This window comes from Delphinus delphis, chromosome 6, assembly GCF_949987515.2.
Source record: "Delphinus delphis chromosome 6, mDelDel1.2, whole genome shotgun sequence".
Taxonomy (NCBI): Eukaryota; Metazoa; Chordata; class Mammalia; order Artiodactyla; family Delphinidae; genus Delphinus; species Delphinus delphis.
In genome coordinates, this window is record NC_082688.1 from 80,968,702 (window position 1) to 80,989,939 (window position 21,238).

Below are 21,238 nucleotides of genomic sequence, written 5' to 3' on the forward strand. Positions count from 1 at the left end.
ATTTTGTCCTTTGCCCAGACCATTCTTTCATTCCCCAGTGCTGTGTCCCACCCCTTCCTCAGCTCCAACAAAAATGCTTCTCCTGCGGATATACCATTGGGTTAAGTGAGAAGGAGTTGAGGGCTTTCTGTGGGTCACCTGTTGTCACTGTTCTCTAGGACCGAGAATGCCAGATGGAGCCTCCTCCCAGGACAAACTTTTCAGCCACAGCCAATCAGGTGAGACCCTGGGCCAATCTAAAAGCCATCACTCCCTCCCCCTCTGTATCCTTGTCTATCTCCCTTGGCAACAAGGGAGACTGGCGTGGTCAAGGATCCCTCTGGAAATCTGCCCTCCTCATCCACCCACCTCCCTGCTCCTTGTCTAGTCTCTGAACTCCAGGCACATGAGACAGTAGGTCTCCACCCAGAGAGCTCTATATCAGCCCAGGGCAAGACTGTCCAAGGCGGAAACAGGTATGGCTTCTGGAAGTTCCTGCAAACTGGGGAAAACATTCATTCCCCCGGATTCTCTACAGCCTGTGGCACCTCACGGCTGACTCTGAAGTGCTAGCACTCTGACCCTGCCCATCCAGCAGCCTTCAGTGTTCCTGCAGACGGTCCTTCCGCCTCAAGTCCCACTGGATAGCCATGCTGATTTGGGCAGGATATGGTGCCAGGTGACCTGAGCTCAGCGCCCAACTCTGCTGCTCACACTGCAAGATCCTAGGCAAATCATGTCACCCTTAATGCCTTAGTCTCTTTCTCTGCCAAATGAGGATGACAACAGCCTCACAGGGTTGTTGGAGGGCTCTGAATAAACACTGAAGTACAGTGCAGTGTGGAGAACTGGCCCATGGGTGAATTATTCAATGTAAGGTGTGCCTATCTGGCCTCCAGGGAGCAGTGACTGTTCAGATCTGGGGAGCACACAGTGCGGCCGGGGGCATTTGCCCAGCCCCAGATCCATGCTGCTTCCTCTGCTACTATCCTTGGGCTTCTCTTACTGTCAGAGACAGTTAGCAGGGGTTCCCTTACTTTTGGTTATCTTTTATGCTGATAAGTTTTGCTCAGGGCTGTAGACAGCCAGCCTGAGCCAATACGTTTATCCCATCCCTACAGGGGGAGTCCTTTTTAAAATTTCCTAGTTCAGAGTCTCATAAATCCCTAAGAAAACTGTGAGCTAGCTGATCTCTGCCCACTTGTTCTGCCCTAGTGGAGGTGGTAGGCTGGAACGATACTTCATCTCCAGCTGACAACTGAGCCCCTGGGTTGCACGGTGGAAAGCCCAGCCAGGGCTGGGGGCTCTGAGAGCCCCTTCATTCCTGTCCTAGAGCTGACAGTTAGCAGGGAAGACAGACACTGAATACATAATTAAGGTGGGCCAAGTAGAGGATACTATGAAGACCTGTGATGGATTGAAGATCGACTCCTCAAGCCCTAAAGGCTGAAGAGGAGCTGGCTGGGTGGAGGTTTTGCCCTAAGATGATCCTTCTCATCTCTCCCTTGCCTAGTGGGAGATCTATGATGCCTACATGGAAGAGCTTGAGAAGCAGGAAAAGACTAAGGAGAAGGAGAAGACAAAGACTCCAGTGGCTAAAAAAACAGGGAAGATGGCGATGAGGAAGATGACAGCTATGGAGTCCCAGGTTTGGTGAGGGCTCCCATGGCTCAGTCACAGAGAATGACTGAGTGGTACCTTGGCTCCTGGGTAGACAGAAGCCTGGCTGTCTGTGAGGACTTCACAGACACTTAAGGCAGGATGCTAATGATACTTATGAACAGTTCTTTCCTTGTGGGAAGGTGTGAGGAGAGCTATAACTGCCTCTGGCATTCCACAGATCACCCCAATTTTATATAGGTCTGGAGGCTAGAAGGAATTCAGGATTGTTAGGCTAGGGGGCAACAGAAGACATGAATGTTACTAAAAGCCTTATGTGCACCCTGGAAGAGCTTGGGAGTCTTCCCACGGCAGAGTGGCATGTGAGGATAAGGCACCACCTCCCTGGCCAAAAGTTCATGGGGTTTGGGAGGGTGATTTTCTCTTGGACCTTCAGTCTTTGGGTTTACTTACACTCAATTCTTCATGTCCAGGAGCCAAGTAAGAGCTGATCACAGCTGATCATAGAGTCCAAGCCAATGGGTATTGAAACCCTGTGTTGGATTTGCCATGAAGAGCTATGCAAGAGTCATAATAGAGGTCATGGTTGGGAGCTCACTGTGGGTGTAGCCAGCATAGGTTTGGAGATCATCATGGAAGTTAACAGTGATAGGTCACTGCAGGGAGGGTCACCACAGGGAGATGCTGAGGGGCCACATTTGTCCCTTCAATAGAGAGAGAGCTGTGTCAGGAGCCAGAGTCCCATTACGGAGATCAGGATGAGTTTGACGTGCAATGGGGAGGGAAGGACAATATCCACAAGAAGCCAGGGTCAAGTTCAGCACCTCGGAGAGCTCCCAGACAGCTCTCAGGGAAATGGTTCTGCTCCACTCCAGAACAGAAGCCAGATCGTACTCTTCCTTTGTCTGAAGTCTGTCCACTTCCACTCAATTCCATGCCTGTGAAAAGTCACATTTTAGGGGAGGTTTGAGCGTTCCCGGCCCTGGCTTAATAGGAACTGCCCAATTCAGTTTCATTTAATCACAGAGCACGCACTTGGTGATCATGACCATGCTGAGTACTGGAACCCTGAGGTGAAAGATAAGTCCCTGCCCTGAAGGTTGCCCTGTTCAGACCCTTAACTTTCCCTGCACCGTTCCCTAGAGGTTAGGGGCTTCAGAGGGGCTGTTGGACTGGGTCCAGTTTCGCTTGAAGGTCCATCAGGGGTTTGGCTATGGGCTCTGGCTCTTAACTGCAGTCACCAGGACCCACAGACCAGAAGAGAGATCCCTGTGACTGAGACTGAAAACTGTCCTTGGGTCTCAGCCCTACCAGAGTTGGTGTCTAGGGAGGCAGGACCACACTGGGTTCTTCCAGCTTGGCTAACATGAAAGGCTGTGATGCAGGCAGATTCCAGCCCTCTGAACCAAGAAATACAGTGGAACAGGACACTGGGGGTATAACATAGACAGTTAATACTTTAGTATTCTATTCAACCTCCCCCCAAGGGAACTGATCTCTAACTGGGAATCCCAAGTACTGGGCAAGGCTATCTGTAGAGCAGATTGGGGGTGGCAGTTGCCTTCCCCTTTGCTGAGGCCCAGCACATGAACAGAGTGATACCCCTTTCTCAGAGACCCAGATCTGATTAGGTTTGTATAAAATTCCAGTGTGTGGGAGGAGAGAAAGCAGAATAACTTCATGATACTCTGTCAGAAGGTCTGCAGTGGTAGATCTCAGGTTTCTGTCTCACTAATGATTTGGGTAAATGTACAGAAATGAATGTAAGTTTGTCTTATCTGAGAAATTAAGACAGCAAAGGGGGAAAGGGCTCAGAGGCCACAAGTTCAGTCAGAACCAACAAAGAGCTGTGTCTGCTCAAGTAGCATAGCTTCCGGAACCATACTCTCTCCTCAGAGCGCATGTGCATCCCTGAGTCTCCCAGGACCAGGAAAGGGTGGTCAGGCTGGGTAGGAACTGGCTCTCTGTGTGGGGCTGAGAACACAGGCCCTAGAGTCCACAGATTTGAGTGTACATCCTGGCTTTGCTGTGGAGCTGGATTTTTCTAAAACCTGTTCCCTCATCTGTAGACAGCCTAATGATACCTGATTTGCAAGACTGTCGTGAGAACCCAAGATAATATATGCACAGCCCCTAAAATAGTACTTGCTTGATACTGGTTGACAGGTGGTGGCTGTTAATATGCCATGCATGGCTGATGGAACTGGGAGGGTTCGCCTGAAGGAGTGCTGACTCGAGGAATGAGGCGCTGTCCTCCTACATCAGAGGACCTAGCATCTGGCACACAAGTCTCTATGGCTGGAGGACAGAGTTAGGACCATGGGTATAAGACCCAGGGAAGTAGGTTTCAGCTAACACGCTGTCTTACCGTACAAGATACTGCCTGACTTGGGGAGAGGTGTTTGCCAGGAAGCTGCTGAGGGGGAAGGATTCCTGCTTTGGGTCAGGGAATAGGGGGTAGTGGCTGGGACCAGGTGAACTCTGAGAGTTGTGATTATAAGACTCCAGTGAACGTCCTTGGTCAGTTTTCTGAAATAAGCTTGGAGTCGGTTTGAAAACTGATGAGAGAGTCTCAAAGGCAGTCCCCCATGTGTGACTTTGTAAGTAATCCCCCACCACACTGGGCCGCATGTTTCCTCTGACACCACCATCACCATCACCACCGGGCACTGGGCTACTAACACCATGGTGCTTATTACATTTAATCCTACAACGACCCCATGACGCAAGTGGCATTATCCATCCCCACTGTATCAGAGTACTCTAAAACACAGAGATGTAACTTACCTAAAGTTGCCACTCGGCTCCTAATCTGTGGGATGGGATGGGGATGCAGGTCCGTGTGGTCCCAGAACCCGTTCTCTTAACCACTGCCTGACACTGTCAGTCCTGGGAAATCTCATCTTTGAGAGCCATGGGCCTGGCCCTCTGGAGCCCCTCTGGAGGGCTGTCCACTCCACTGGTTCATTCCTGCCACCTGCCCTAAACTCTTTAGGCCCGTCTTGCCAGCCCCAAACTCTTTGCTCCTCTTTTAACCTGTTAAATGGTTTACGTTATGGAATTTCACATAATGATGATCCTGTTTTTTTGTTCAGAATGAGTCATTTTCCCCTGACATGAAACTTCATGCTTTCTCCTTGGCCTGGGCCGTGGACAGGGCCCTGGGTTAGGAGTCAGTTCTGCCTTGTACTCCCTGTGTAAAAGCGGGTCTCTTTCCTCTCCCTGGGCCTCGGTGTCCTCCTCAGCTCTTGACTAAATAAGTTGGACCAGAAGATCTCTGAGAACTTTAACAGGAGCCCTTGTTGCTCAGGCTGGTGAAACTTCTGTCCCCACCAAAGAAGTCTCCTACCTACCCTGTCTGCTGTCCCCTCCAATACCCCTCCTAGGCTCTCTTCAATGCCCTGTCTTGTGCTCAGAGATACGCCTTCCCCAGGATAAGCTCAGGATGAAAGAGCAGGAGGCAGGCTCTGCTCAGGGGCCAAATATGGCAGTGCAGACTCCTTGTGCCACCTGTGAGCTGGGCATTCCCAGAAGAGGATGTTGGGGAGAACTGGGCCTTGAGGCACAAAGAGATACCTTTACAGAGCTATCTGGGGTGGGTGGTGTCAAAGAGGCATCGCTGAACCAGTTGTAAGTCAGGGCTGTGGCTCAGGGCACGACCTTCCAGATGCTGGCTTAGGACCTGTGGCTCCTGTATCTCCACAGAGTGATGACATCATCAAAGTGACCCAAGCTGCTAAAATCATGGAGCGGATGGTCAACCAGAACACATATGATGATGTTGCTCAAGGTTAGACTTAAAGTGCTGGCAACTACTATTATTACCTGTATTAAAAATCCCTCATACAGGGGCTTCCCTGGTGGCGCAGTGGTTGAGAGTCCGCCTGCCGATGCAGGGGACACGGGTTCGTGCCCCGGTCCGGGAGGATCCCACATGGCGCGGAGCGGCTGGGCCCGTGAGCCATGGCCGCTGAGCCTGCGCGTCCGGAGCCTGTGCTCCGCAACGGGAGAGGCCACAACAGTGGGAGGCCCGCGTACCGCAAAAAAAAAAAAAAAAAATCCCTCATACAAAATGAGTATTTGAGTGTCCCATGCTAGGTCCTACAGGTGCAAGGGGAGAAAAAATAATCCCTTCTCTGGATGTCACTAGGGAGATAAGGCTTAACACAGGTCAAACAGGAACAATGGCGTAAGAAAAAAATGGGTGTGGTGATGAGATCTGACAATGGTGCAGCAAAAAATCTGCACATTAGTGATTTAATAGCATCTTTCTAACAATCCTGGGAGGCGGCAGAGCAGAGATTTTTATCCCTTCTTCATACACGACAAAGCTAAGGCCAAGGCCACCTGACTAGTGAAAGGCAGAGAGGACCCAAACCTAGGTCTTAAGCCACCTAATTCTGTGCTCTGTTCTCTACTCTGTCCAGCTTAGGGACCATATAAGTGATAGAACGCAGACAGAAACTGCTCTGGGGATCGTCAAGAATGGAGGAGGGGAAGTGAGGAGTGGCAGCAGTCAAGGAAGGCTTCAGGGAGGGCTGAGCTGGATGCCAAGGGATAGCAGAGTTTGAGTGGGAGATTAGCAGAGGGCAGGTGTGCTGGGCAGGAGACAGCACGAGCAGTGACTCAGTGGTGAAAATGAATTGGAAAGGACTCTGGGAACAAGGGGCAGCAGGCTCAGTGACCTCGACAGGGGCTCTGTTGGAAAGTGGTGAGAGTTCAGGCTGGAGAAGTGGTCGGGGCCACTTAAGAAAGGGCCTCGAATGTCACGCAGGGAATCTGAGCTTTCTCTGCAGAGAGTTCAAAGATACTGTCCAGGCAGGGACGCAGCCCGAGGAGAGCAGGGCTGGAGGAGCGTACCACTGGGCAGAATACAGCAGCAGAGGCGAGGGTGAGGTTCCGGTGTGGGTAGAGTGGGCCTCACTGCACCTTACCCAGAATGCATCATCAGGGTTGGAGAAAAAGGTGCAGTTACAACAGTGAACAGCAAGCACCAGCCTTCCCTGGGAATGGCCTATGTACCAGGCGTTGTACTGTGCAGTTTACATGTATTATTCTATTTCATCCTGACAGCCACACTGTCAGGTGAAAACCACTATTATCTCCATGTTATAGATGAGACATTCAGGCTGAAATGTCACCACTTGTTCGAAAACACAGCTAGTGTGAGGTGAGAGCGGCACAATCAGGACTCGAACACAGGCCCCCTGGACCCATAGCCTAAGCACTTTAGCACGAGGCCACAGAGCCACTGAGCTGGAAGAGACATTTCAAATAAACACTCAATAGGTCTATGTGAGTGATTAATTAGTGACGAGGTGAAGAAAGAGATTGATTCAGAAACGCTTAAATCCTGGGGGCCTGGGAAATTCTGGTGTCTTTGACAGAGCCAGGGAAACGGAATCCTTCCCATGGCATGAACAGCACATTCCCAAGTGGCTTGTATTTCCCTAAGAGGTTGTGCATTTATCTGGAGCAGCTGCCTCCCCAGAGCTGGCAGCTCCCCACTGCTGGCTGGTCTCCTCTGCTGACAGCCCAGGGCTCTTCTTGGTGACTTGATGCTCATTGCTCACCCATGGGACAGAGAAACCAGGGCTGCCAAGACCAGCAGCCTAAACAAGCCCCCTTGTTATCATTCAGGCTGGAAAACGACCTTGAGTGCTTTTCAAAGCTGTCAAAGTACACGGCGGCTGTGAATGAATTTGTCACTCACACAGCTTGGCTTCCTGAAACCCAGACTCTGCAATCAGCCCACCAAAGAGCTGCAAACATGATTAATATCCATGGAGAAATTGGCCTCGGTGAACCTTTTTCATCTATGAGAACACAGTCACAGAAAAATGCATTGAACCTTGATTTTTTAAAATTGCATACACTTTTCCCTTTGGGAAGAAGTGAAAACAGAGAAGTGTTACCAATTAATCTCCTCTCTGAAACGAAGTCTTTTCAAAGATAGTCTGAGCTCAGGGATCTCTGATGTGATCAAGGCTCATGCCTCTGACCACTCTAATCTTTTTTTTCGTCTGAGCCATTTTTGAGGGCTGAATGTAGTCCCCAAACCTCGAAGTGTGGGGCATTGTGAGAGAGGCTGGGGCCGTGCCTGGGCACGTCCTTGACCACGTTGGATAAGAGGATCATTTTCTAATGGGTTGGAAAGAAGACCGAGAACCATTTCCCTTCTGTTGATCTATTTTGTTGCCTTTTTTGAACAGTCATCAGGTGTCTGCTCTGTGGCTGGCCCCTGTGCTAGGGACTGCGGGTCCAGAGATGAAAATAACGTACTTCCTGCTCCCCAGGAGCCGTCTGCCAGAGTGGGGAGACAGGCAAAAGGATAAAGAGAGGCAACGCTGTATGACACACGTTTCAGCAGACAAGAGGCAGGGCTGGGACGGAGGAGGAGGTGAACTCTGCTCAGCAAGAAAGTGAAGGCCTCACAGAGCAGGGGGAGTTTGATCTGGATCTAGAGTGAGTGGGAGTTTTCAGGAGGAGCAGGACATTTTAGACGCTGTTTGATACAGAGGGTAGGTGAACAGTTGGCTGGAAATGACATGGAAGTAGCGGCCAGGAGCCTCGGTTTGACCAGGGAGCCCCTGTGCAAGGGGAGCCATTGAGGGGTTTTCAGGGCAGTAGGGGAGGTGGTTTATTCTGCAGAATGTGGACTGGAGGAGCGTCCGGAGGTAGAGAGACCAGCTAGGAGGGTGGCGTAAGAGTCTGGGTGATGGCTTTTGGGGCCTGAACCTAGGACGTGGCTATGGGTCTGGAGAGAAGTGAATGGACTAAAAAGATAATCAGAAGGAAAACATGAGAAATGATGGGAAAAGATCAGTCAAGGTTTACCAAGATTTCTGGTTTAGACAAATACAAGGATGGAGGGGGCTTCTACCTAAGTTAGAGGAAACGGGAGGTAGAGACAATTTAGGGCAGGAGATGAACTTGAGCTCAGAGGACCCATGAGGGGGCCAGGCAGCTTCACTCCAGCGGGGCTTGGCCGTGGATATGAAGATGGACAGACCTGGAATTATTACCCTCAAGGACATAGCCTCTTTAGTGTAATTTACCTCCAAAAACAACAATGACAGTAACAACAACATTGTAGAGAGCTTACTCTGTGCCAGGTATTTTTCTAAGTACTTTACATATATTAGCAATCAATCCTCACAACAGTCCTTTGAGATAGGTACTATTACTATTCCCACTCTGAAATACAAAGAGGTTAATTGTTTGGGCCAAGGAGGTCCAGACAGAAAGTGGCAATCCCAGGGCTGACTCAGCCTGTGTGTGTTTAAGATTTTAAGTACTACGAGGATGCTGCTGACGAATACCGGGACCAGGAGGGTACGCTGCTGCCTCTCTGGAAGTTCCAAAATGACAAAGCCAAGCGCCTGGCCGTCACCGCCCTCTGCTGGTGAGTATAGACATTGCGGAAAACCTGGAATCCCTGAGCGCCTGCTGCATGCCAAGCCCTGAGCAGGGAGCTTCTGCCGCGCTTAAGCACTTTGAAGGTGACGCGTAGCATTACGGAAAAACGTGAGACTGGGATTCTTATGGGATCGTCCCAGGTCTCTAAGCTCAACAGTGGATGTCTACAGTGCAGTTAAGGCACCACTGTACAGGGGAGAGCCATGTCCATTTCCTGGGCCAAGGGGTTCTTATTTCTCTTGCAGGAGTCCAAAATACAATGATCTGTTTGCGGTGGGACATGGCTCCTGTAAGTAATGCGGCTATTTGTTCATTTTCTCACTCAACCAGCAAACACGAAGTACCTACTCAGTGCAGAGCTCTTTGCCAGGTGTGAAAGATACAAAGATGACTAAGTCTAGCGCCCTCAGGGTGCTCACAGTCTAATGGAGAAGACCCACTGTCATACTGGTAATTAGTGCTGGATGAAGGAATATGCCAAAATGAGCCTCGAAGGAGTTATTATGGTAAAGGGAGCAGCATATGCAAAGGTCTGGAGGCATGAGCAATATGGGAGGAAATGAAGCTGTAGAGGGGGCCAGGGTTAGCCCCCAAAGGGCTTGGTAAGCCATTCCAGGAAACTTGGACCTTCTCCGGAGGGGAAAACACTGAAGGAATTTGACAAGGGCTGGGACACAACCACTGCAGGGGGGATTTGCAGGCGTGAGACTGGAGGCTGGAGACCAGCTAGGAGACTGGGGAGGCATCCCAAGGAGAGATGGCAGGATCTGAACCACCAGCGTGGAGTGGAGATGGAGAAGTGGATTTGAGAAGGATGAGAAGGTAGACTGGACCAGACCTGGGGAGGGATTTGGTGGTGAGGCCTGAAGGAGGAGAGTTTCCTGAGCAGGCCCTGGAGCAGGCGGGGTGGGGAAGGGGGGCAAGCACTTGATGTTCATCACTGGCCCCGAACCCTGGGAGACCACCGCCTTCCGGGATGCTCCCGTCCCCGCCAGTTTCCATCACCCCACAGCAGGAGGCAACACTGTGGAAACCGTGTGGCACTTTGCTTTCCCTTCGTGTTCCTTGGTCCCTGCAGAAGCCCCTGCCTCTGCACTGGCCTGGGCGTTCCCTCTTCCTAACGGGAGAGGGCCCCATACTTCGCGCTAGCCGCAGCTCCCTAGGCGAACAACATGTTCTCTGGCTAGGAGGATTAGCTTCTGCGGACAGAAAGACCTTCCCATTCTCTAAGCTGCTGCTGGCTGGCAGGCGTACAAGCTCCTGGTCTCTGCCCCTCAGACCGCCTGTCGGCCCAGCCCATTCTTTGACCAGTGTCAGGGAGGGAGGGGAAGGCCAGGAGGAGTGGGTGTTTGTCATTCCTCTCAGGGAGAAGCCCTTGGAGCTGCGCCCAGTCTCGTGGTCTGGGCCGCCTTTGAGGATGCCCTAAATGCCCGCTTTGTGTCCCCACTCCTGAGGATGGGCTACTGCCAAGAGGGAAGTGCCCACCCCCTCTGGCAGGGAACTAGCACATTCCTCCCCCTCTGCTGCAGCTACTGGGCCGGAACAGGGCAGGGGGCTGAGCAGGCCCGCCCAGGAGTGGGTGTGGACCCATCTCTGAGGCTGATCAGCCCAGGCTCTCTGCCCAGGACTGAGGCAGGGATGTGGGCTGCTCCCCAGCAGGTGGGAGGAGAAACTGCTTCAGCTCTAGCCCTATCCTCCTCTCGCCGAGGGCCAGGAGGGGCGTCAGCTGGTTGGGGTCATATAGAGGTTGTCCATGGGGGCAGCCTTAGCCAGGAGCAGTGGAGAAGAGTAACCCACCCCACAGGAATCGATGGCCCCAAGCCCAACAGGCCCAGAGGCCTCCTTTGGGCAGACACACACCCAGGAAGGGTCTCTTTGTCCTTTGTTGGCCACATCCACGTCCCTGGATGGCACTGCTATCAGCTGCAGACCTTCTGGCTGGAGGGTCACTTCCCAGTGGTGTGACCTCGGGCCAGAAGCTGCTGTCAGCCTTGGTGTTTTCACTGGTGACCTGGAGAGGCTGACACCTGCGGGCCCTTTGTCCCAGGGCCGTCATGAGACATGCGTGGAAGAAAAGCAGCAAATGTGCCCCATGAGCTATAGGAACCACTCTCACATAAAGGACGACCATTGCTGACTTGTCTGGCGTTCTGTCTCCTAGCTTTCCTGCAGGACCCTCCGGGGCCCTGAGCAGAGAGCGGGGGCTATAGGGACAGAGGGGTATCAGACAAGGCCCCTACCTCTTCTCTTAGAGAGCTGGGCCCGGCAGCGGCGGCGGCGGTGGTATTTGCTGTCACTGGTATGGGAGCTGTTGACCAGTTTTCCAACGGGCATCTATTCTCCAGAGCCTTGTACATGTCAGCATCAATCTGCAGAGGCCTGAGCAGAGCCAGGCTGGGCTGGAACGCAGAGGGGCCCCTGCATTCACTCCTGAGGTCACCCCTGGGAGTCCCATTCTCTCAAGTGCCCAGGTGCCTCCCTGGAAGAAAGAGGGGCAAAGCTGAGGCAGGCAAAAGGTACCCTAGTTACTGGACGGGGTCACTGTGAGGGGCAGCTGGCTCACCAGCATCCATCACACTGTCTTTGGAAATTCCCAGCAGCCAACCTCCCAGGATCAGACTTGGCCTCCTGTGGCCAGACTCTAAAGTGAGAATTTGGGTTTGTTGTTGGGTTTGACCCTGATGAGCTCAGCCCAGGGCTCCTTTTGCCTGGAATTCCCAGATGTGGATTCTCTGACCCAGCCAAATAAGACTTGGGCAGGGGTAGGCATGCACCCTAGGAAGGACTGGGGCCAAGGGTGGTCATCTGGAGCCAGGCCAGGAGCAAGCTGGTGAGGAAAAGAGCCCGGGCAACTACCTGCAACCGCACAGAAGCGATCACACCCGCCTCCCCTCGTGGCTGCTGGGTACCAGATGGTGGACATGTCAGGCTGCATATAGGGCAGAGACTGGGGTGCCCTCTAGGGCCAGGCTCCATGTCTCAGCAGAGTGAAGAAAGGCTGTCAGCAGGTGAAAGCAGATAGAGGAACACTGGAAGGCAAAGGAGGTAGTCTAGGAAGAGCTGGCCCACGGGGCAAAGCTGGGATGCAATTTTATCAGTGCACCTGCTGCACTGAAGGGGTGCTTTCCAGCCCATTAGGCAGTTCACGGCAGGGAAATGGGGACTCCTCGTGATCTGCTGGGCAGGGATGGTGGAACACATCCTAGACACTGTGTGGTCCTGACTGGCTATCACACAGGAGACAGGGAGGAAGCCTCCCAGCAGGACACATCTTAGAAAGTCAGAAGAGCCAGCTGTCCCTCAGCCCAGCCTCTGAGAAACAGCACCCTCAAAAGGGGCCAGAGTCAGGCCTTGAGTCCCAGCGCTAAACCCATTCCCACTCTGCCCCACCACCTCCTGGCCGGTCCGTCAGCCTGCCCAGGCCAGGGATGCACTTGTAGGGATTTAAATCTTTCCTGATCATTTATTTGTCAGCTTCACTAATTAAGCAGTGTTAATTTCATTTACTGAAAATGGAAATTCATCCACCTCATTTCTCCCTGTTCATCCTCCACACACAAAATCCATCACTCCTCAGCTGCAGGCTGTGTAAAATTTACAGGACTAATTATGTTGTCAGGTCTCTTTGTAAATACAGTCCATAAAGGCCACTGTGCTCACTGGGTTGTAGTGCAAGGGCATTCCCATTGTTAGTTTAATTACTGGTTAGTTATTTAGGTTCTCAAATGTTTGCCTCATTTTCCCTAAATCAAATTAAATGTCCCGCTTGATGTATTCTGTCTCCAAGGCTGTGCTCTTATTTCCCACACTGTTTAAATATGACTTCTAATCAGGTGAGGGCTCTTGGAAAAGCCCAGCTACCTGGAAGGCTGGATCCAGCCTGGCACCACGGTCTGTGGTCCACACTGGAGGTTTGGAACACTCTAGCACTGATGTACTTTCTTGGGGGCAGCCTTGGGCCAGTCCCCTGCCTTTGGAGACTGAAAATCCTAACCCAAGGGGCATATCTGTTCCTGGAGTCCAAGGTGGCAGGGCTGGGCTGTGGGAAACTGAGGGAGGGTTTCATTCTTATCATCAGAAGAGCTGGGGATCATTGCCTCTATCCCCCTGACTTCTAGAGGGATTGCTTCCAAACCACCGCAGAAAAAGGTACCATCACAGGCCTGCAAGCCTGGTAACCGCCCAGCTGTGAGACCAAAGAAGGAGCCCAGAGAAAGTGACAGGGACACCCGCAACTTATTGGATAGGGAATCTTACAAGTCAGAAGCAAAATGTCCTGGAGCAACACCCACACCGTGTATGGCAGACTGCACACAGGACATGGCCACAATCCTTGCTGCTGGGGGAGGAGGCTACCATTTATAGGGGGAATTGGCATCAGGTTGGCTCATCAGTCGCCAGGGAAACCAGCAGCTGGGGCAGGGGGCAAGCACGTAGGTAGTTACTGATTAAGTCCTATGATTAAGAGAATTAGATGGTCATGGGAGTAAGGTGTAGGTGAAGCAGGGACTGGTTGATCAGGGGATGCGCAGAGAGCAAGAGAACAGCCATCCTGAGTGGCCTCTCCCTCTGATTCCTAAAAGTAGAGTTTGGGTCAACCTTCCCTGAAAGTCTACTGTATTAGTTTCCTACTGCTGAAGTAACAAATTACTGTGAACATGATGGCTTAAAACAACACAAATTTATTATCTTACAGTTCTGGAGGTCAGACATCTAAACTGCGTTTTGCTGAGCAAAAATCAGGTGTCAGCAGGACCATCCACTTCCCTGCCTTTCCCAGTTTGGAGGCTGCCCATATTTCATGGCTTGTGGCCTCCTTCCAGCTAGCAATTGCATCATTGCGATATCTGCTTCTGTTGTCACACCTCCTTCTCTGACTCTCCTGCCTCTTTCCTTCCCTTATAAGGACTCCTGTGATTACACTGGGTCCACCCGGATAATCCAGGATAATCTCCCCACCTCAAGGTCTTTAATTTAATCACATCTACAAAATCCCTTTTTCTGTGCAAAGTAACGTATTTATGGGCTCCGGAGATTAGGACATGGACATTTGGGGGGCATTATTATGCCTACCACAGCCCCCTCCGAGCGCCTTTTTCATGCCTTAAAAAGGGAGTCATTCAACAGCTGCTGCCTTAGAGTCAGTTCTGGGCTGGGTTCGTTTGGGAGCCACAGGAAGAGAGGAGGAGGCCTGCTGACCGACACTGTCTTGGTATCGTTGTCTCTGCAGCTTGGCATCTACTTCCCTCTGACCACGGACCTGGCTTTAGCCAGATGCCCCAACATGCCCTCTGTCTGCCTTGCCATCCCCGAATCCTGAGCAGAAGCCCAGGCTTCTCCTGACAGCCAGAACTCTCCAGAGTGATCTAGAGCTCTTCCTTGTAGGGCAGGGGTAGAGCTGTGATTGCCAGTCCAAGAAGGCATCCATCCATGCTACTCACTGGGCACTACTCTGCTAGGGCCCTGGCAGAGGGAGCTGAGGGCAGTGAGAGCTTTGGTCTATGGTGGAATTAAGCCACCCGTCCCCTGAGACCATGGCTTTCTGAGAAGCACCAGATCAGGCTCTATTAGGGAGTTGATTCTCCTCCCCCAAATCTCGTGGATCATTGAAGGTCAGAGTCAGGGAGGCCTTAGAGATTATCCAGCAGAGCAGGGTTAGCAGGAGGCAACTCTCTCACTGGACAGAGTAAGCCTGCTGGGCCACGCCAGGGCATGCTCCCTCACTCCATCCTTTGGTGGCAGGCTAAGGAAAACACCTGCTCACAGCCACCTGTAATAATGCGGTACAGGTAGAGGAGTTCCTGGGGGGAGGGTGGGCACTCACAGAGGAGAGGCTGAGTGGTCTAGAAGACTTCCTGGAGAAGGGCAAAAGTGCAAAGTGGAGCTAAGGCCAGGCCAGCGGCCCTCTCCCCCTGTCTTGGAGTCACACACCACGTGGTTTCTCCTCCCCACCTCCCCTCCGCCCTCCCTCTGTCTTTCTCTCCCTTTCCCTTCCTCTATTCCTCTTTCCCTTTCACCCAGCCACACATACTCTCTGAAGTCCTATGGCCTAGAATAACCTGGAATTCCTTCGCTGGCCCCAGACTTCAGGGCTCCTGCCTCTTTATGTAATGGAGTGTGGAGTCGGGGGGCTCCCATCTGTGTCACTGGGCCCTCCGGTCCTGCTGTGGGGAGCCAGGTAGTCTGTGGGATTCAGGACAAAGTACCCCAGGGCCCAGGGCCCAAGGCTCTGTGAGCCTTGAGCCTGATAGGATTCTATCTCTCACTGGGAACTGAGGCGCTGTAGGTGACCTTGATGCCAATGTCTTACTGGGACTGCTGGTGACCTGGCTGGCGGCATCGTACTGGGAATGATGGCAGGCTGGGCGATGATGTCACTAGGACTGCTGGTAGCCTGAGCAACGATATCACGTGGAGACCATTGGTGGTCTGAGTAGTGATGTCATTTTAGGACTTCTAGAAGACAAGATGATGCTATCATGCTGGCACCGTTGCAGGTTAGGGCAGTGATGTCACGCTGGGCACACTTAGAGAGTGGAACAGTGAGGTCTCATAGGGGGCTGGAGATGGGCATGAGAAGATCATAGAATAAGACAGAGTGGAGAGGAAGCCCCAGCCGAATGGGAATTTTTCTCTGCTTTCCTGAACTGGAATTGGAATTCAGGAAACGCATGGTCTAGCCATGATTAGAAGCTGTGATCTTTTTTTTTTTTTTTTGGCTGCATTGGGTCTTCGTTGCGGTGCGTGGGCTTCTCATTGCGGTGGCCTCTCTTGTTGCAGAGCACAGCCTCTAGGTGCACGGGCTTCAGTAGTTGCAGCATGTGGGCTCAGTAGTTCAGTAGTTGTGGCGCACGGGCTCAGTTGCTCCCCGGCATGTGGGATCTTCCCGGACCAGGGATCGAACCTGTGTCCCCTGCATTGGCAGGCAGATTCTTAACCACTGCGCCACCAGGGAAGTCCCGAGAAGCTGTGATCTTTATGTCAGGAGGGCTTGTTTGGTTGCAAATAGCAGAGACCCCTAGGGCCAGGTTAAGAACAGGAGGCTTATTGTCAGGATGCACGTGGCCTGGGAACGCAGGCAGGACCTCAGGCCTTAGTGTGGCTGGTTGCTCTCTGTGTCCCTGCCTCGTGAAATCCACGCTTCTCTCTGCCAGAAGTTTTCTCTCGTCATGCCTGACTGCCCTGGCCCTTACTCATTCTCTAGTCCAAGATTCTGGAAGGATTGGCTGTGCCAGTCGCCCCACCACCCCAACAGGTCTGGTGCCCCCTTCTCCTCCTTTCTCCACCTCCATGTAAAGATCAGATTAGTGCCACTACCCTGAGCAGAGTAACTGCAGCGATAAACAGGCTATTGGGTGTGGCAAACACCAAGCAATGGGTCTAACGCACTAGGGGACACCATTCTCCCCTCTGGCCTCAGTTTACCCAACTATAAAATCCAGGGGCCATAGTTCAGTGTCTAGTCCCAGTGGTTCTGTGAGTGGGTCAGAGATGTCCTCACTGCAGAGTTACTAAGCCGACCTAGGGTTTCCAACCCTCCTTTCCTGGTTCCACTGGTCATGAAGGCTGTGTGTGAGTGCAGGGGCACACAGTGCTGGAAGCCTGTCTAGAGAAAGTCATCACTGCTGTCCCTCAAGGGGCCAGATACCGTGGCACAGTGAGAGCAAGTGTGAGGTCATGCCTGCCTTTGCCCCTTGGTGCCATAAGGAGAGCATCTGAGAACTCAGCCTGAGCGTCACTCACCCGGCCACCCTGCCTTTCATTCGCCCTCTGGCCCGCCCACTCCCATTCTGTCAGTCTTGCCCAGCATCAAGGCCAGATTGGATGTCAAGGGCATCTACAGCTCACCTCTGGCCTGGCATTTAATACTTTGATTACCCAGCAAGGGCTTGCCCATTCAGCCACGGGGTCTGGCTCCCTGTCACCACACTAGGGGCTGCTGAGGGCAAGCCCACGTCTCCAGTGGGGTGTGTCTGTCCCTGCCAGGCTCAGCCCAGGGGGAGGCCCAGATCAGGTGCTCAGGATTTGGGTCATGAATTAAAGGAACGGCAAGTGACTGTCACACTGCCCGGTTCAAGCCCTTCGTGGTCTGGGTGGGAAAGACACTCCCCTCAGCCAACTGCAGATCTCTCCCTGAATTCAAGAGTCAGCCCTTGGGGCCCAGCCTGGAGCCCTACGCGGTGAGGTACTGCCAGCTTCCATCCCCCACCTCAAGGCCAGTCTTTGAGATAGTGCCGGGCACAGGGTGACCCAACCTGGCTTTCCTCACTTTCCCCAGAGCAGAAGCATTTTCCTTCCTGAACCACTGCGTGCCCTCCCCGTGGCTCAGGCTGGACCCTTGTACCTTCCACTCCAGGGGCAGCCCCCTCCTTGCACAGGAAGACTCCCGTGCAGTTGATCAGGGGAGGGGTTCCTGACAGGAGTCCCAGAGCTGGTGACAGTTAGCCACGGCAAGGGAAGGTGGGCTCCCCCACAGACAGCTGCGCTGGTGGGCAGGCCGGCTGGCCTCAGCTTCCAGCTCTGCCCACCTAAGGCCAGCCTGGCTCCTGGCTGCTCCCTGCTCCCTAACCCTGGCTCCCAGGAAGCATCCGCTGTGCTTGCAGAGTGCCCAGGGTGAGGATAGCTGGGACCTGGTCATAGCTGGGCTCACGCCCAGAGCCCAGGGAGCCCAGCCCAGACTGTCCCTGAGCCCAGCCCAGTCACCTGCTCCCTCAAGAAAGGGGCAGTCTTAGACACAAGACAGAGAGAATGACTCAGCAAAACTCACCAAGGGCTTCCCTGGTGGCGCAGTGATTGAGAGTCCGCCTGCCGATGCAGGGGACACAGGTTCGTGCCCCGGTCTGGGAAGATCCCACATGCCGCGGAGCGGCTGCGCCCGTGAGCCATGGCCGCTGAGCCTGCGCGTCCGGAGCCTGTGCTCCGCAACAGGAGAGGCCACAACAGTGAGAGGCCCGCGTACCACACACACACACAAAAAACTCACCAAGTTGGGGCTGCTTACCTATCCTTCCCGCCCATGGGCTCCTCACCTCAGGACTGGCCACTCTGGGAGGAGGGCCCAGGCCTGCAGTGGCCAGGGGCAGAGGAGATAGCCCTGGGGGGCCGGCAGAGCTAAAAGGCTGCCTTAGCATAGGGCCCCCAAGACGGGGCTGCTCTAGACTTCCACCTCTCCAGCTCTGGCTCTTCTGAGCTTGGGAAGGGTCCTGGGCTGGTGGCGGGAGGGCGGGAATGGATGGCTGGGACTGTATTCCATCCAGTGACTGCATTATCAGGATGGGCGCCAAGTGCGTGGAGCATGAAGGAGTGTGGGAGGCGTTCCCTTGCCATGGGGCGGGCCGGGAGGAGGACGTCTGCTGAGCGGTCCACTGTTGATCACCGAAGGCTGCGCCCAGGCCAGAGGGATAGCACTGTGGCCTATGGAAGCCTGACGGGCTGGCCTGGGACCTTTCGAATCTGGGAGCATGCTTAGAGCTAGGGCTCAGGCTGCAGCTGGGGACTGTGGGACCAGAGGGTCTGGGAAGATGCCCACAGGTGGCTAGTGTGGGACTCCTACAGGCAATTCCGTGTTAGTCCAGACTGAACCCCTGTCGCTGGCTGGGGACGAGGGGTACATGGCCATTATCCCAGCACCTAAGGGCAGGAGATGGGCTGGGCATCTGGACCCTCTCTGAGGATACTGCTCCTTCCCAAGCCCACCCACATTCTTCACTTAACAACTCTTTGAGCCTGCAGCCCCCCCCTTTCCTGTACCCCAGGGAGACTAAAGAGAATGTCCGTCCCTCAGATATGCCTGGTCACCTTATCTGTTGGATCCTCTCGTGAACCCTGAGAAGGGGGTGGGTCAAGTCGCATGATTCTGTCTCACGGACAGAGAAGATGAAGCCCCGAGAGGTCTCCCACGCTCTCTGTCAGAGGCAGGACTGGGCAGGGCTTGTCCACCCTGTGAGGGAGGGGCCGGGGCTTCCCCAGCAGGGACTGTCCAATCACCGCCGCCCTCTTCCCTGGGCCAGATGACTTCAGGAAGCAGAGCCGGGGCATGCTGCTCTTCTATAGCATGAAGAACCCCAGCTTCCCCGAATACACCTTCAGCAGCGAGAGCGGCATCCTGTGCCTGGACGTGCACGTGGACCACCCCCACCTAGTGGTCGTGGGCCACTACGACGGCAACGTGGCCATTTACAACCTCAAGAAGCCCTACTCCCAGCCCTCCTTTCGCAGCTCAGCCAAGTCTGGCAAGCACACAGACCCCGTGTGGCAGGTCAGCCTTGGACCAGGGTGGGAGAAGTGGGTGGGACTGAGTAGCGTGTGGGCCTGGGAGCCACCGGACGAGGGGCCTTGGGGAGGAGAGGGCCACAGGCAAGGGCATGGGGATGACAGCTACTAGCTTAGAGTCCAAGGAGCTGGGTGTGAGAAGGGGCAGAGAAGGGCACAGGCGAGGCATCAGGAGGCAAGACGGTTTGTGGTAAGAGCTGGGGTCCGCTGCCTCAGAGCTCCCATCAAGCAGGGCCCATCTGTCTGCTAAGGATCTCGGATCTCTTAGAAGTAGTGGTCAGTGACTCAGAGCCCGTGGTGGGAAGCCCCCAGGGCCTGATGGGCCTCTGCTGAGTGTGTCAAGGGCTCCAAGGGTCTATGATCTTCCTCAGCTCCCCACAGGGGCTCTCTTCTGCCATCTGGGCTAGATTTGGGGAACTCCCAGATAGCAGTAGGCACTGCCTGTTCTCTGCCTTCTTGGTGGGGCTGTAAGGCCTGGTAGGTGATGTCTGTCCCTGAGGCTTCTGTGTAACACCCATCTTCTCCAGTCAGGCATAGAATGGGACCATTACCTAGTCACTAGGGCTAGATTTCACCCTGACTCTGCGTCTCCCATCTTATTGCGCTGGGAGTGGATTTCACAGTTTCATTCTCAGAGTCTCTTAGCTCTGGCTTTGCAGGCCCTTCCTCACTGTGTTCCAAAGGTCCCCCTCCTTCTGAGGCTGTGTACCCTCACCCCATGGGCAGGCCTGGGAGAGTCTAAGCATAGATTTCTGCCTCAAGTTGCCCAAGGCCTCTGGGCTCCTCAGGCAGTGCTGGGATCTGTCTTCTCACCTTCCTCTCCCCCTTGCCCTGACAGGGTCTGCAGGCGGGCTCTGCACCCCTGCCTGTCTGGCCCTGAGCTTCCTGAGTCATGTGGGCACCCCAGGCACTGGCTCTCAGCTCCCAGACAGGCCTGAGCAGAGGGAGGGCTGTTCAGGCACAGGGGATATGGTGGCCTCTCAGCTTCATCCTTTACCCAGAGCTGGGGCACCCCCTCCCCCTAAACACCCTCCCCACAGTTCTCGACCAAAGCAGGAGCCCGACTTGCAGCCTCAGGAGTTCTCTCCTCTGAAAAGCCCACCTCCCCATTCATCGCGTCCAGGCCCGCAGAAGTCTCCAGACACGGGGAGGGTGTCTGCAGAGACTTTAAAGCCCAGGGCGAGGAGAAAAGACTCGCTTTGATCAAACAGAACCAGCACCAGCCCCGGCCCGGCTTTCCCAGCACGGGCAGACAGCCCAGGGCCAAGCACGGAGCATCTCCGGGTGGCCTGACTATCCTCCTCAAGCCCAGGAGAGGGCGAGGGGCCAAGGCCAACTACCCTACTCCCACTCTGCTCTGTTCTCTGAATCAAGTCGCAGGTTGGAGAGAGAAGTAGGGTGTGCAGGAGACACAGGTTCTCCTTCACTGGGCGGCTGCCAGGGACACTGGATGGGGTGGCCTTCTGTTCTCCCACCATCCTGTCAGGAAAACAGGGCTGCTGCCTTTGCAAAACCGAAGACTCAGAGTTCTTGGCTGGAATCAGGGCTTGCGACATGGGAGGGGCCTGCCTCTCACTCCTTTAATGACTTCCTGTTCTCTTCTTTCGCTCTCATTCCCTCCCTGCCTCCTCATTCATCCATTCATTCATCAACTCCTGCCTGTTCTCTCCTCTGGGAGCTGAGGATGCTCAGGGCTTGGTGTCTGGATACGGCAGCCACAGCTGAGCAGGATACGGAGTGTGCTAAGGAAGGCTCATGGGGGCGCTGAGGATTGTCCAGATTGTCTGGGATAGGGACCAGGGGCCAGAGGGCCAGGGAGATCTTCCTAAAGGAAGGAACACCTAAGCTGAATCGTGAAGAATGAGGGAGTATTCGTTAGATGAAGAAGGGTACAAAGGGGTCACGCGTGCACCGGAAAGACACGGGCAAGCAGAGGGGCCTGCTGGGC

General features: G+C 53.9%; 1 protein-coding gene across 1 annotated transcript in view; it reads left to right on the forward strand.

The window, feature by feature from the left end:
- DNAI1 (dynein axonemal intermediate chain 1) overlaps nt 1–21,238 on the forward strand; it is a 45,764-nt gene that overhangs the window by 13,660 nt on the left and 10,866 nt on the right. The window contains exons 8-13 of the mRNA XM_060015355.1: nt 159–218; nt 1,493–1,627; nt 5,305–5,389; nt 8,887–9,004; nt 9,264–9,307; nt 19,029–19,276. Coding sequence (XP_059871338.1) covers nt 159–218; nt 1,493–1,627; nt 5,305–5,389; nt 8,887–9,004; nt 9,264–9,307; nt 19,029–19,276 — 690 coding nt within the window. The remainder of the gene's footprint in view (nt 1–158; nt 219–1,492; nt 1,628–5,304; nt 5,390–8,886; nt 9,005–9,263; nt 9,308–19,028; nt 19,277–21,238) is intronic.